The sequence below is a fragment of the Pelodiscus sinensis genome, chromosome 2, assembly GCF_049634645.1.
Source record: "Pelodiscus sinensis isolate JC-2024 chromosome 2, ASM4963464v1, whole genome shotgun sequence".
In the NCBI taxonomy this organism is placed as follows: Eukaryota; Metazoa; Chordata; order Testudines; family Trionychidae; genus Pelodiscus; species Pelodiscus sinensis.
The window spans coordinates 169,855,195-169,870,939 of record NC_134712.1 but is presented as its reverse complement, the minus strand read 5'-3'; the positions used below and the strand labels follow the sequence as shown (position 1 = coordinate 169,870,939).

Here is a 15,745-nt window from a genome sequence, read left to right as displayed (position 1 = left end):
GATGTCTGAGAAGCTCACAAGACCTCTTGTGTGATTTTCAATAAGTCTTGAAACATGGGAAGTTCCAGAGCAGTGGCAGAAAGATTATGTTGTGCCAGTATTTTAAAAGGATGACCTTGGTAATTATAAGCCAATCAGCCGGATGTTAATCCCAGGCTGATATGGAACTCAATAAAGAATTAAAGGAGAACAATATAATTAATGACAATCAACATAGATCCTGTCAAATTAACTTGATATTGTTCTCTAACAAACCTGTAATCTTATTTAAAAAAGGGAACAGTGCTGATTTAACAATACTTATATAAGGTTTTTTTACTTAGTACTCCACAAGTTCTTGATTAAAAAACCCCACAAAATATACACGATACATTAGTTTCAAAACTGGACAAATAAGGTAAAACAAATCTCTAAGGCTACATCTACACTGCAGGCTTTTTGCGCAAGAACTGTTTTGCGCAAGAGTTCTTGCACAAAAGCGTGTCCACACTGCCATGTACTTTTGTGCAAGAGCGTCCATGGCGGTGTGGTTGCTCTCTTGCACAGGAAAGCTCTGATGGCCATTTTAGCCATAGGGGTTTCTTCCACAAGAAACCCCTGTTGCCCATCCACACTGCCTTCTTGCACAAGAGCTCTTGTGCTGGAGGGCTTATTCCTTGAGGGAGAGGAATAACTCTTGCACAAGAAGCCCTCTGTTCTGACACCTTACTATAAATTTACTTGCGCAAGAATGCATGTGCAGTGTAAACACTCCACAAGTTTTTGCACAAGAACGGTTGTTCTTGAGCAAAAAGCCTTCAGTGTAGACGTAGCCAAAATGTAACCATAAACGATGAATCAGCACCAAGCCCAAGGTTTCTAGTGGGTTCCCACAAGGATCAATTCTTAGCCCTTCGCTAACATTTTTAATCAATCACCTCAAAGAAACCAAAACCAGAACTGAAAAAGTTCACAGGCAACCCAATAATTGGCAGATAATGAAGAGGGCAGGTGCAGGGTGCAAGCAAACAATGTTTTAATATAGTTAAATATAAAAATGTGGGATTACAGGCCATCCTTACAGTAGGGGTTATGTGGATGTGATCCCTCCCCTCCCCCCAATGTAGGTAATTGACTGGTGGATACATAACTCAAAGATATTTTGGACAATACACCTCATGTAACCTATCAATTTTAATATTGCAGTCTGCTGGACCTGTGTATCTTGTTTTGGTATAGGTATTCTTGTATGTACAGATATGTGGAATGGTTTATGGTTTTAAATGTGCAAATGAAAGCTATCAAGAGTGTTTCCCTCAATGTCTGGGTGATCACCTGTAAGCAGCCTCTTTCATCCTCTTATTCCTAAGACCAACCAGTGCTTAGACTCAATGTGAGGGTCTGGCCAGGTAGTTTTCCATAGGTGGTGGGGGAGTTCCTACCCAAAGTGGAATCTATGAAACAATGGAAAGCGAGCTGTCCCTTTGTCTGGCATGTCACTCCCATGAGAACGAACCAGAGACCCCAAGGAAGAGAGATCTTCCCTGGCTTGGAGGTATAGCTGAAATAAGAACAGTTTTAGGGTAAACTTTAGTGTGCTAGAACTATCAGTGTGGTTTTTGTTATTTTAAACTTGTAATCTACTTTGCTCTTCTTGTTTTTGCTTGTAACCACTTAAATCCTAATGTTGGTACATAATAAAGTCACTTTTATTTACTATCAAGCCCGGTGTAAATAATTGTTACCTGGGGGAGCAATCAGTGTGCACATCCTCCTCTCATTGTTAGAGGGGGCTTCCCTGAATGATTTATTTGGGGGCTGGATTCTTGAAAGCTGGGCCCAAAACTACATTCTCCTCAAACCTGAAAATTCAGTATCTGTATAGCTCTTTGGGTGGTATGGGGGGGCATGTAATCTCAGCTCTGTATCTTGGTGGTGCAGATCTGGACCAGCCAGACAGGGTGGTGAGAAACCCCAGAGAGAAAGGAGCTGCCAGTGGTTTTGTCAGCACGCCGGAAAGCACCCCCCAGGAGTCTTCTGTAACCGCACCCCATCACATTAGGGTAGGCGTGCAGGGAGGCAGGGGCAAAGTGGGTTTGGTTTGTGACCTGGGGCAGGGGTTTGAGGTGCAGGATCTGAGAGGGGATATAGGTGCAAGAGGGGGGAAGAGGGCTGGGGTGCCAGAGGAAGGCTCTGACCAGACTTACCTGCTTCACTCTCAGCCAGCAGTCTTCTCAGGCAGACTCCTGCAGGGACCATGTAGTCTTTGAACAGCTATGAACCTGAGGGGAAGGGTGCTTTGCAAGCTACCGGTTGACAATAAATTGGCCAATGGGATTGTGCTAGGGGTGGGGGCAGCACCTGAAGCCTCCCTCCCCCAGGCTCTCAGCTGTTCAAACAGAGCCCTGCAACAGCTGCTTTTCTCAGCAGCTATGGGGGGCAAACAAGAAGGCTACCTGAGGCTCCCCAATGAGTTTATGGGGCAAATCTGGCCTGTGGGAAGTATTTTGACCAGGCCTGCCCTACAGGGATAGACACTAAAAGCTCAATCAATTTAGCTTAACAGAAAGAAAGTTACAGAGTGACTTGATTACACCTGTCTATAAGCAGGCACATGAGGAGCAAATTCTTGATACTGGGTTCTTCAATTAAGCAAAGATATACGATGCAATGGTTGGAAGCTGAAGCCAAACAAATTCAGCTTGGAAATAAGGTATAATTACCATGGTTAAAAATTTAATTATTGGAACAAGTTATGGTTTTGGTGGAATCTCCATCACTGGCAATTTTAAAATCAAGATTGGATTTTATTTCTGAAAGAGAAGCCCTAAGAATTTTGGGTAAGTTCTATGGCCTGTGTTATGCAGGAAGACAGTCAAGAAATGAAATGATCACAATGGCCCCTGCCATAGCATTAGAATCTCTGCATCTAGAACGCTTTTTGAGTGTGCTTTAGAAAGACTGATGGAGATCTTTCCTGAAGGTAAATATGTACTCAAAGTACTCTCTATAACCATTGCTGCTTGTTGTATGTCAGAATGTTAACTGAGATGAGAGCACTGCATGGAGCAATGGGATGCTGAGGCTGAACACTGAACATTTTCCCAGTCAACTGGAAGCTCATAGATCATGCTATCCAAGTGAACATGAAAAGTAATATACTAAATATTTTCAGAGATATTTAAAATGGAGGAAGAGTGAGAGCCTTCTTTTAAGTCCATTGATATAATTCAGTTATTGCTTAATAAACTTGAATGCTCACCTGAGGTGTTTCCACACATTATACACAGGGAAACTGAATAGGTTTTTTTTTAGGTTGCACACATTGGTCTTAAAGGGGAGCAGCAATGATGTTCAACAACGCTGGTGGCATGCATTTGCCACACGAGTGGTGATTGTCCTCATCAGTGTCCTCACAGATTCAAAGATATTTAAGATGGTGCAGTCTTATGTGAGTGCTTCAAAATTGTAGCCAGAATTTATTTTCTCTAACAGTGGTATATGATACTTTGAAGTAGGGTTGGCCTTAAGATGTGTAACAGTGTAATCTAATGGTATGCTACATAGAAAAGAAAAACCTATGACTGGCCTATGGCAGCCAATTCTGCCTCGTGGGGCTGTTGGTACAGGGCTGTTTCATTGCTAGGTAAGCTTCCAGGCTCAGGCTGGAGGGGAAGGGTAGGCTCTAGGACAGTGGTGGGCAATCTGTGGCCCTTTGGGATTACATGTGGCCCACAAGACACTTTTGTTTATTGTTACCCACACAGAGGGTTGCCAATTTCTGATAGCTTTCAACTCTGTAGATTTTTTTTCTACCCATATTACAAGAGAGAGACAAGCACTTAAAACAAGAGCACATGAAGTGAGGTGTGTGCCGATTGGACACAACATTGAGTGTGTGAGCTGTGTGCTCCCTCTGCCTCCAATCAAAGCACTACTGTGGTTCAATCAGCACACCCTGCAAACACTAGATATGCAAATGCAATTAACAAAGCTACCCTATCCCAGGAGATCATCTTGGTTATGACAATCTTGCAGCCCACTGAGATACAGGGCACTCATGAGGCCCACTTAATAGCCTAGGCTGCCCCTCGCTGATCTAGAAACTTTATAGGACAGAAAGGCCTTAGACTTTGGGCTCCAGCCTGAGCCTGGAAGACTACCCAGCATTTGAACGGTGTCACCCAAACTCTTTGTGGTGTAGTGTGGAGGCCTTGCTGGTTGCTGGGCTTGGGCAGTGGGCTGTGGGTGACCTCCACTGGTGGTTGTTTGTAGCACGGCCCAGCAGGACAGCGGATGAGTCACTAGGCAAGGGTCTCCCAACCCGTCCGACCGGTCGCCTCCCAGGAAGAGGAACAAAGGGAGGAAGGCGGAGTGCAGCCCCTAGCTGGGGGGCAGGGCTGGAAGTTGGGCAGTTTCTGGCTGGAATCATGGAGGAAGCAGCCTAAGCAAGGGGGCCTGCGATTTAGGGGCCCAGTCTCCCCCATCTCAAGGGGGGCTGAGGCATCCTAAGCCTGGACCTGTAACTAGATTACATCTGTGCTGTGCTGCATCCTTGGAGAACCAATAAACTCCCTCAATCCTACTGGCTGGTGGAGCCTGTTCGTGCCACTACAGTGGTGCAGGAGTCAGGGGAACCCCGACGCGTCGTCACAGTGGTGTCAGGAGCGGGATACACTGCACCCCATGGATGGAGCTTCCAGTAGCGAGTGACAAGGCATAGTAGAAGGAAGGGCCTTAGAGCCAGGCGTGCTGGAGACAGAGCGAAGCAGTTCCTGGGAATCGTGGGGTGCTGTAGCACTAGACCGGTGAGTCCGCACAGAGGGGACCGGCGGGAGATGGCCTACGCCCGACTCCTGAAGGCAGAGCTGGTGAGGCTGTGCAGAGAGGGGCCTGCCCATGGGAAAAGCGACCAAGGCCCAGCTGATTGCCCGTCTGGAAGAGAATGACCAGCCAGGGCACCGGGACCCTGTCCCAGTGGGAAGCAGCCAGACCCCCCCCCCCCCTCCCGGGAGTGTCTTAGGCTCCCAAAGGGAGCGGAGAACGGAAGCCCACCGGGGAGACGGGACAACTTCCCAAGGAAGCCCTGCCAGCTGCAGTTCGTCCAGGGCAGTGTTCAGCCCAACAGAGCTCCAGCGGCTACAGATCAAGCTGCGGATGAAGGAACTGGAAGTACAGGATCGAGAGAGGCAACGACAGCATGAGCTGGCCATGGCAGAGCGGAGAAGCGGTGGAGCCCCGGCTGCACTGAGTGGGGGCGGCCAGACGCTTGGAGAAGCCTGGGGTGGCCCAATTGAAGGACGTGGGCGACATAGATGGGTTCCTCAGCTCCTTTGAGAGGGCCTGTGGACTGCAACGGGTTCCCCCTGCTGACTGGCTGCAGGAGCTCATTCCCGCACTGAACCAGGAGGCTTCCGGGGTCCTCAATCAGCTGGAGGACCTACAGCCAGGTGATTACCAACTGGTCAAGGAGGCCCTGCTGCACAAGTTCGGGCTGACTCCCAAGACATACAGGAAGAAGTTCTGGGAGGTGCAGAAGGGGCCACGGGAGACCTATGTGGATATGGCCTCCCGCCTGGTGCAATACTGTCACAAGTGGGTGTCCGGGGTCGGAGCCCAGACCACAGAGCTGATCATGATGGAGCAGTTCTATGAAGCGTGCCCACCCAGCCTAAGGCTGTGGCTCAAAGACCGAAGTTCAGAGAACACCCAGGAAGCTGGGAGGCTGGCGGACGAGTTCACAGAGAGCCAGTCCAGGAGAGAACAGAAGTCCCGGAGAGAAAGGGAATTGCGCAGAGACCAGTTCTCAGCTGAGCGATGGAGAGAGTCACCTGCCAGGCGAGCCCCAGGGACCAGGACCAGTTATCAGCGCCCCAGAGAACCAGCCAGGGCCTGGGCAGAGCCGGCCCAAAAGGGCCCGCAGGACCTAACTTGCCATCACTGTGGGCAACAAGGCCACAAGAGGGTTCAATGCACCAGGCCCAAGAACAAGTCCCACGGCCTGAGATTTTCCAGGGTTAACTGACCGGGGGAAGGGGAAGGGAGGCCGCCCCAGAGGCAGGGGCTGGCAGGCAAACCTCAGCTCAGAGTGGGGGGAGGGATGCCCAATGCACCTCCCATGGGAAGTCTGACCCTCGGGAGGCAGATTTCTCCATGTTCTGGGTGGGGGCAGGGCGGCCCCTGCGGAGCGAGTGCCTCATGCCCCTGGAGGTGGATGATAGGAAGGTGATGGGTTTCTGGGACACGGGGGTGGAGGTGACGCTGGCCCGGCCCGACATAGTGGCCCCAGACCATATGCTACCCAACACTCAGCTGACCCTGAGGGGCATAGATGGCACCCCATGTAAGGTACCCGTAGCCAGGGTGCATCTGAAATGGGAGACTAAGGAGGGCCCTAAGGAAGTGGGAGTGCATCTGCACTTACCCACGGAGGTGCTGATGGGGGTGACCTAGAGGAGTGGCCATGTGGTCCCCAAGAGGGCCCTGGTCACCACCCGTAGCCAGAGCCAGCGAGGGGCTGGCAACCCAGAACTCAAGGAGGTCCCCCAACAGGGGGCCCATGGCCCCGTCCCAGCAGACATGGAGTCGGGACTAGGCTGGTGCTCTGGACCTAGGCAGTGTGTGTGTGGGGGGGGGGGGGGGGGGAGACGCACCCCTGTCTCAGCCCCAGCCACGGAATTCCAAGCTGAGGTGCGGGCAGATCCCTCCTTGCAGACCCTGAGGAACCGGGCCGACCTGGGCACAGCTCAACCCCTAGGGGGAGATTGCCGGGAGAAGTTCCAGTGGGAGAGGGGATTTCTGTACCGGGAATGACTTCCCCCTGGGAAGGTAGGGAAGTGGGGGCTCCAGCGGCAACTGGTGGTCCCCCAAAGGTATCGCCGCAAGCTGCTATACCTGGCCCATGACGTCCCATTCTCAGGACACCAGGGGATCCGGCGCACGCAGCTGAGGCTGCTCCAAAACTTCTACTGGCCAGGGATATTTGCGGCCATGCAGCAGTACTGTCCGTCCTGCAACTCCTGTCAGTGGGTGGGGAAGGCCCAAGATAGGCAGAAAGCTGCTTTGAGACCCCTGCCCATCATAGAGGAGCCTTTCCAGAAGGTGGCGATGGATATAGTGGGACCCTTCAGCAGAGCGACCCAGACAGGGAAGAAATACATCCTGGTGGTGGTGGACTTTGCCACCCGCTACCCCAAGGCCGTGGCCCTACCCTCTATCGAGGCAGACACGCTACTGATCATTTTCAGCAAGGTGGGGTTCCCCCAGACCAGGGATCCAACTTCATGTTGGCCCTGCTCCGTTGCTTGTGGGAGAAGTGTGGGGTCCAGCACACCTGGGCCTTGGTGTATCACCCCCAAACCAACAGGTTGGTGGAGTCAATGGGACTCTGAAGCAGATACTAAGGACCTTTATGCACAAACACCCGCAGGACTGGGACAAGTATCTACACCACCTGCTGTCTGCGTACAGGGAGGTGCCTTAGGAGTCCACGGGGTTCTCACCATTCGAGCTGTTATATGGGAGGCGAGTGAGGGGTCCCCTGGACTTACTGAGAGATGAGTGGGAGGGGAAGGCCTCCCCAGAGGGTGATCCGGTAGTGGAATACGTCCTGATGTTCCGGGAAAGACTTGCGGAGCTCATGGGCCTGGCCAGAGAGCCTGAGCAGGGCCAACACGCAGTCCCGTAGTGAGGGGCCCGAACTTCCTCAGGGCACTAGCAGAGTGGCCCCCCTCAATCCGCTCTCGGGGGGGGTGGAGGGGGAGATAGATGTGGTATAGTGTGGAGGCCTTGCTGGTTACTGAGCTTGGGCAGTGGGCTGTGGGTGACCTCCACTGGTGGCTGTTTGTAGCATGGCCCAGCAGGACAGCAGATGAGTCACTAGGCAAGGGTCTCCCAACCTATCCAACCGGTCGCCTCTGAGGGAGAAGAACAAAGGGAGGAAGGCGGAGTGCAGCCCCTAGCTGGGGGCAGGGCTGGAAGTTGGGCAGTTTCTGGCTGGAATCATGGAGGAAGCAGCCTAAGCAAAGGGGCTTGGGATTTAGGGGCCCAGTCTCCCCCATTTCAAGGGGGGCTGAGGCATCCTAAGCCTGGACCTGTAACTAGATTACATCTGTGCTGTATCCTTGGAGAACCAATAAACTCCCTCAATCCTACTGGCTGGCGGAGTCTGTTCGTGCCACTACGAGGGTGCAGGAGTCAGGGGAACCCCGACACGTCACACCCTGCAAGCCCAAGCTGGCTAGCATAGGTTTTTCTTTGGTGTGTAGACGTATCTTAACTATAATATTCTAGGTGTCTCCTCCCTAAGTCACCCTAAAAATTGGAGACAAAATGTAAACTTTTTCATTCTATATTGATGTAATACATAGTGTTAAATAATACATGCACACGGATATAGGGACAAATTCTACGCTGCTTTACAACTCCCTCTGACTTCAATGAAGGTGCTTGGGATGTAAAGTAGGGCAAAATTTGGTGATGTCTTTTTGAAATCAGCTCCTAAAACAGGACAGAATAAGAAATATGAACAAGTAGTTTATTAATCTTCAACTTATTTTTCTATTATTCTCATTTATTCTATTCTGCCCTCCTTTTTTATTTATTTTCCATTTTCTGATCATTCTTTCCCTCTCACTCCCCTTCCTCCTTTATCCACCTGCAATCCCTCAGCACCAGGAATTGATCCTTCACTGACTCTAGTCAACCCTAATGGGTCTCTACTCTCAACTGGTCTTGCAAGTTTCCTTTGTGACTATCTTACAATCACTTCCCCTTTCTCTATCGCCTTTATTTTCCTTCCCTTTTCCTCACCCTCAGACCAGTGTTCCATCTAAGCTGTGCAACAGCACGGCTTCACACATGATTAATCAGCCCCACTCAGTCAGTCAGCTCCATGCACGGAGCTACTTAGTGGGAACACTACTTCAGACCCCATCTTTTACTTTGTCAGCTACCCTCTAGCTCTTCACACTTTTTTCCTCACATGTTGTCATTTTGCCATTACCCTTCTAGTTTTCATTCTCCCTCTCATAACTACTTCCTTCCCTCTTCTCCAGTCACTGTCCCAAGTCCATTTTTCTTCCTTCCATCCTTTTCCCTGCAACACCAAGGACAAGAGTTTTCAAGGATCAGTGTTCTGATCAATATGCTCTGCTCCTAGAAGCATGATTTCTTGAGAACTGGTGCTCTCATTCCTCCAAAGCTATGGATTTGGATGTAACTAAAAAGTTGCTCTTTTCCATGACTGACTTCACTCATCAGGTTTTCCTGCTTCATTTGCCATTCTCATGGTCTTCTCTTCCTCACATTCAAATCTCTTCTCAGCTTGTCTGGTTACAGTCAAGCAGGGACTCTTCTGTACTGTCCACCATTATTACTGGTATAGGGCCAGAATCACTGAGCATGGTACACTCAATCCCATTTGTCAGTAGCAGGAATCAGCCAGCACTTGCTCGCTACAGCATGAAAATGGATCTCCCCCAGCAAGGAGTAACTACTACTGTTGGGCTGCCACCTTGTTGTAAGCACAGAAGATGTTAGTCACAGATTGTAAGATAGCAGAGAAGACTAACTGCATGGGCAATAGATAAGGAGGGTACATGCTGGGGATTTTGGTGCCTCTAATTTAGTGCTGTAGGCTATCACAAATTAGTCCTACAAGGTCTAGGGTTGCCATTGAGTCTTATCTTTCTAGTCAAGATCAGCATGCTTGCAAACATTAATTTTACATCCATTACGTGAGATTTAGATTGGGGATGTAAAATTTCAATTAATTGGCTAATTGAATAGTCGATGCAATTTGCATCAACTATTTGATCAGTCAATAAGGGAGCCTCCACCTTTGAAGTGTAGCAACAGCCCCAGGGGAGAAAGGAGAAAGCACTGTGGGGAACATGGGGCCAGCAGGGGACTCAAGCAGTCCCCCTCTGGCCCCATGTTCCCCATGGCATTTCAAAGCATCAGCGCTGCATGGAAGCTTGAGGTCAGCTGGTGACTAGCTGACCCAGTGCTCCACATGGCGTTGCCACTTTGAAATGCTGTGGAGAGCCCCGTGTCAGGCTTCAGGCGACGCTGACACTTTGAAATGCCGCACGCAGCTCGGGGCCAGCTGAAGATTCCCAGCTGGCACAAGGCTGCACGCAGCATTTCAAAGTGGCAGTGCAGGATGGAGTCCAGGCTCCGGCCCCAGGCTCCATATGGTGGTGCTGCTGCTTGGAAGTACCCAATCCTCACTACCTCTTTCTGATAGAGGCAGCGGGGGGAGGAGGGACGACAAGTGTGTCTAAGCATTTGCTTATTGGATAGTCGACTGGGCATTCACATCCCTAACTTAGATACATACCAACTTGCCAAGGCGGTTATCACTTGGGTAGAGTTTAGATAACTGTGCTACTGCATAACAAAGACATAAACCAAAGAGATTTATGAATTCTGGTCCACTGAAAGCAAGGGAACTTGCAATCTATTATTTCCAGAACAGGCAGTAAAAAACACTTTCAAACCATTAAGAGGGCATTACAAATGTTGGAGCATTAAGAAAATATGGGTATTTATGTACCAAGGGCTAATATTTATGGATAGGACCATCTTCATGGCTGACTATTCTCTAGTTTGAGGATAACTCCTTTTTATTCTTGTATTTATCAAGACTGTGGTTTTAACATATCAGGAGCGCCTTGAAGCGCAGCCCTAATGCACTGCTATGAAGAATCCACTCTGCGGCGCTGAAGAACACCCTCATGGATGTCTCTTGAAGAAGAAATACCAGTTATTTTAAACATTAAATACTTCCTTACTATAGTGCTTTAAACAGTTCATAGAGACAAGGGGAGGCCATTCTAAAGCCTTGTTTTTCACTTGATCATGAATTATCTTAATTTTGCTTATTGGTTTAAACTCGATGTTTGTACAGAGGCAAGATATTAATTCCCTCATTTTATTTAAGCGAGCATCATCTATCCAACTATTTATGAAGCAATCAAGCACACAAGGTACAAGAGTATTGAGCATCCAAAAACAAAACAAGTGTTTTACATTTAACTGCATAGTTCAACTATTAAATGGGTAAGGATACAGTGACTTCCTGACTTTACTGCATAAAGTAAGAGACTGGGCCACAGATGTGCAATTTATTATTTCTCTCATTTAAGGGCTAACTACCATCTTTAGTTTCACCCCAAAAAGAATTCAAGCCATTTTGTTTCTGCAGTACTGAAATTAAAGACTTAACATTGACAAGCTATCACATTGCCCATGCCATTATAAATATATATTTTTATTCACTATGTGCAATATGGGTGCTGTCACCATTTTTCAGCTTTGTGATTCACGTGTTCTCATTCTTAATGATGTATACAGGAAACCCCGGACTTCCAACCGCCTGAGTTACAACCCGCCATACTTATAAAAATAGTTGTAAGTGTGGAAAGGACTGAAAACTTACGTCCTCAGCCTGCATTTATGACGGCACATGGCGCCTATTGTAAATGAGGCTCGAGTTATGACACCCCCAACTTGTGATACTTCCCTGGGAACCAATCATGTCCTAAGTCGGGGCCGCCTATAGGTGTAGGGGTTTTGCACTCAAGATAAAAGATTGTTTGTAGGAATAAGCATTCATAAAGATAACTGTAACTTTGTTTTTATTTAAAAAACTAATTACATGTCTGTTTTCCAGTACATCTTTTTAAAAAGTACTGCAGGTATCAAACACTGATGTTGTATTTCATCACTGTTAATCTCCTTTGAAGAGCTGTCTAAAGGAAAACCACCCACAAATTTATTGAAGATGGCTGTATAGTTTCAAAATATTTAAACTTTTCAGCTTTGTACACGAGAGGCTTGGTACTCTATGGCAGATACTTTGTACATGAGAGGCTTGGTACTTTATGGCAGGTACTTTACATTAGCAGGTAATATTGTCTGAATAGAATCCTTTAGAGAAATGCCAGAAACACAAAACTCAGAGGAGGATTTATATAGTGTTTAAGACTATTAGGAAGACTCACAGTTAAGTTAAATTTACCAGGAGGATAAATCTCATTTTTAAAAGATTTCGGTTGACATTTATACTTTAACAGCTCTTCAAAGGAATAATCGTGCACACAACCTACAAGCTTGTCTCAGTGTAATGTACAACTAAAATTAAAATAAAACATGGAAGACCAGTATCTTTACATTTACTTCTTCTTAAGAAAATAGAAGAACTTAAAAAAAATTAGTAGTCCACTTGTGCTTAAAATATTCATATGCATGAGAAAGCCAAAAGGGAAAAATACACATTTTTGTACACCATGATCAAAAAAGTAGTTATAAATCTTTTGAAATTGCACTGTATTTAAAATACCCCCTAGATTCAGCTCCCTCTTCTACATACAGCTGCGTATGCTTCCTGGCATAGTTCCTCTTGAACCTAATTGCCAACCTGTGGAGGCCCTTCAGGGATGAGCGATGTGAAGAAGGTGGTGATGAAGGACCAAGCTGAAGCCATGAATCCAGGATGCTGCTCTGTACTGCCATCATCTCCTGTATCTTCTCCACTCTCTTCATCAATCCCATCATCCATAAGACGCTCCTTTTAAAACAGAAGTTGTCTGAACGGTTTAATTGTTTTAATAAAGACCGGTGAGGGGAACTGTGCCCACTGCTTGCTACACTTGCCAACCCCCCCCCCCCCCTCTCTGTGGGTAGGTGTCTGGCCAGGGAGGAGGGGGCAAGAGCAGGGAAGGGTGCAGATGTCTGGCCAGAGAGAAGGGGGGCAGGAGCAGACTGGGGGTGCAGAGTCTCAGCAGAAAGGGTGAGGGAGCAAGCACAGATGGTGGAGGGGACCTGGCGCAGCCCTGGAGGGTCAGGCTCGGATGGCAGTGAGAACCCAGCCCCAGCAGCTTCTACCCGGAGGCGTAGCCCCCCAGGAAGTGAAGCAACCCATGGACAGAGGGGACAGCGCTGAAGCAGCAGAGGACAGAGGCGGGTAGTGGCAGCATGTGGATGTAGATGACATGACGTCACTTTGTCATCCCGCAGAAAAAAATTTATTTTTATATAGTGGCAATATTTTCCTACATAAAGTAACCCTTTTAGCATGGCAACTCCCTGTGATTTACAACCACAGAACCTATTCTACAGTGTAATAAATCTAACTAGCAATTCTCTGTTAAATACTATAGAAAAAGACAAGAGAAGTATTGATCTGATGTTTCATAATAAGGCTTTAATTATTAAACATATAAAACCAAAAAGCTCATTTCCTTTCTGTCCATCCCATCTATTAAGGTTACGTTTTTAACAAGGGGATGTGCATTTCCATCCTCATCCCCTTCCGATTAAAGGTGCATTTTGTACTACCATTCAGTTACAAACACAAATTATTTGAAAGAGTTAATACAGGAAAATACAAAACATCCAAGTTAACCTTCACCTACCATCTCCTCAAGATCAGGATTATTTACATTTTGTCCATCCTGATTCCCTTCTGCATTGTTATTGGCTGCCTGTTGCTGGCCTCCCTCTTGCCTAAAAGGGAACCATCCAGCTTGGTGTCTATTGAATAAAATGAATAATTAAAAGACTTACCTCTTTAAATTGTGAAGCTGATTATGAAATATCTACATGCCCAAGTCTCATTCAGCTAATTTGCAGGCCAAGAGGAGATAATCCATTCTTCATCTGGATTACATTGTTGGGGAATACTGGAGTCTGGGCATTATTTCTAAGTAACAAAACTAACTGAACAGATCTCTGTTAACCCAAATATAGAATGAAATGCCTCTTAAAGTTACATAGAACAATTTACCTGGAAATCAGAACTGAAATTCTGCTCATCAAGTCATCCCCCTCCCCCACCACTTGTCTGTCCAAAAAAAACCCCACCACTTATATCTTTTATTAACATTGGTGATCATGGTAAAGTGCAAATTACTATTTTGTTTCTGAGCTGCTCAGTTTTAATGAGGTTTCTCACAGGCATTTTTAAAACATTATAATTAAGGCCATTCTTAGGGGAATAAAACCTATTGAAACAGCTGGTGGCACAATGACATAGCAGAATCAACTATATTTTTAAGTCATCACACCACCAGTTAAACTTGAGTTTAAAAATCTTAAATGTAGATCTTTTAAAGTGTAAACCCTTGAAAAATACCTTTTGAAAGCAGCCCCAAATGGAAGTGCTATGTAACCATAAAATATTTCTGGCACTTTCCACTTGCATCCAGATCACCCACTAGGTACCTTCATCCTGGCTAAGATGGTATTTTTAAACTAAACCTCAGTGTCACTGTGAATGAAATTTGACAGCAGAAGACAAAAACCAGTCTTTTAAAAACCAGTGGACTGTAAAGTTTTTTGTTCCAATATCTATAGTCTCCCAGAATGCTGGATTCTGGAGTGTCTCCATAGAGCCCATATAAATTACTGGAAGCATTCACTAAGTATATCTGGGCTTAAGTTCTGCTTTACTGTTCACATTTAAGGTCCCCAATCAGTAATCACACATAATTTAGGCCAATGCAAACATATGCTTTTGAAATCAATTGAAATTTAATTCTTCCGACACTCACTTAAGTTCAGTTCCCGTAATTCTATGCATTCCCTGCAACAGCTGATCAATTGACATCACAAATATCTAAAAAGTACTATGTTCTAAGTATTAACCCCCTAATTCTAATAAAGGGGGAAAGGAAATGCAGAATTCAATTCTATATTTTGAGACTACATCTGAACATCTGTTTGAAAGCCCACTTTCTGGATGTGACCCATTAATGATTATTAATTCTTCCGAGATGGAATTCTATAAAGTGATCCAATGTTACACCTTTAAAAATTAGCTTACAGTCATCACCTAAAATATATCTATTCCTAACTAAAAATTTTTTTTTTTTTTTACTCACAGGTACACCAGTAGCATGGCTCCCATCACCATGACAAATCGACTGAAGGAAGAATAGAAGTATACAATGCTGAGGAGAATAGCTGCTCTAGAGAACGTGTACATCCAGTCTAACCAGTCTCGATTGAAGTCCTCCTCATTTACTACTGGACCTCCTTGTGCATTCATTTGAACATTCTGGTTTACAGGTCTGTTCTCCTGTGCTGCTACATTTGGCACTGCTGGAGGCTCATTTGCAGGAACATGCTCTGAGTTCACAGGCTGCACAACTGCTGGTCTGACTGGCTCAACGTTGGATGTCGCCTGGGCTGAAACTGCAGCTTGACTGAAATTTAAAAATACATTTTTTGAAAAGCCAACATTGTATCAGAACCAATAGTTAAACCCAAGCTTCCTTCCATCCATTTACAGCTCTTTTGTACAGAGAAAAATACCAGCTGAAATTTGAGATCTTAACAACAGTATTAAAACAAAGCACACCAACTTCATAGATATTGTGTGAAATACAGATGTACATCTTTTCCCTCCTCCATTGTTATACATTACTAGAAGACTTACCCAGCATTGCCTGGGTCTGGACTGAGGGCGGGGGAGATCCTGTGGTAGGAGTCAGGACTATGCTGCCCAGCCTTGGCGGTGCTCCCAGGAGGGCCACAGCAGTAGGGCCAGCAGGGCTTGCCCTCTTCCCCAATCCAGCACTGGGGATGAGTAGGAGTTTGGGGGAAGAGGGGGCCACTTGCCAGTGGCAAGTAAGATGGCAAGCCCCATCCTCAGCTGGCCACTCGCTTGAGGGCCCCAGTGGTCACTTGGCAGCATAATTGTACTCCATGCCCACTGCCCCCAGTGGTGACTTAGTACAGTGTCCCTCCATTCACTCCA

At 46.7% G+C, this 15,745-nt stretch overlaps 1 protein-coding gene and 1 long non-coding RNA gene across 3 annotated transcripts in view; both read right to left on the bottom strand.

Annotated features, from left to right (window-relative positions):
- LOC112546245 (uncharacterized) overlaps window positions 1-6,597 on the bottom strand; it is a 127,389-nt gene extending 120,792 nt beyond the window's left edge. The window contains exon 1 of the long non-coding RNA XR_012901883.1: window positions 2,187-6,597. This is a non-coding gene — a long non-coding RNA (uncharacterized LOC112546245). The remainder of the gene's footprint in view (window positions 1-2,186) is intronic.
- Window positions 6,598-11,604: 5,007 nt separating this feature from the next.
- HERPUD2 (HERPUD family member 2) overlaps window positions 11,605-15,745 on the bottom strand; it is a 33,734-nt gene continuing 29,593 nt past the window's right edge. For both annotated transcript variants that reach the window (XM_075921753.1, XM_075921752.1), the window contains 3 exons: window positions 14,868-15,191; window positions 13,401-13,518; window positions 11,605-12,553 (listed from right to left, as the gene is read on the bottom strand). In XM_075921753.1, coding sequence (XP_075777868.1) covers window positions 12,392-12,553; window positions 13,401-13,518; window positions 14,868-15,191 — 604 coding nt within the window. In that variant the 3' untranslated portion in view covers window positions 11,605-12,391. The remainder of the gene's footprint in view (window positions 12,554-13,400; window positions 13,519-14,867; window positions 15,192-15,745) is intronic.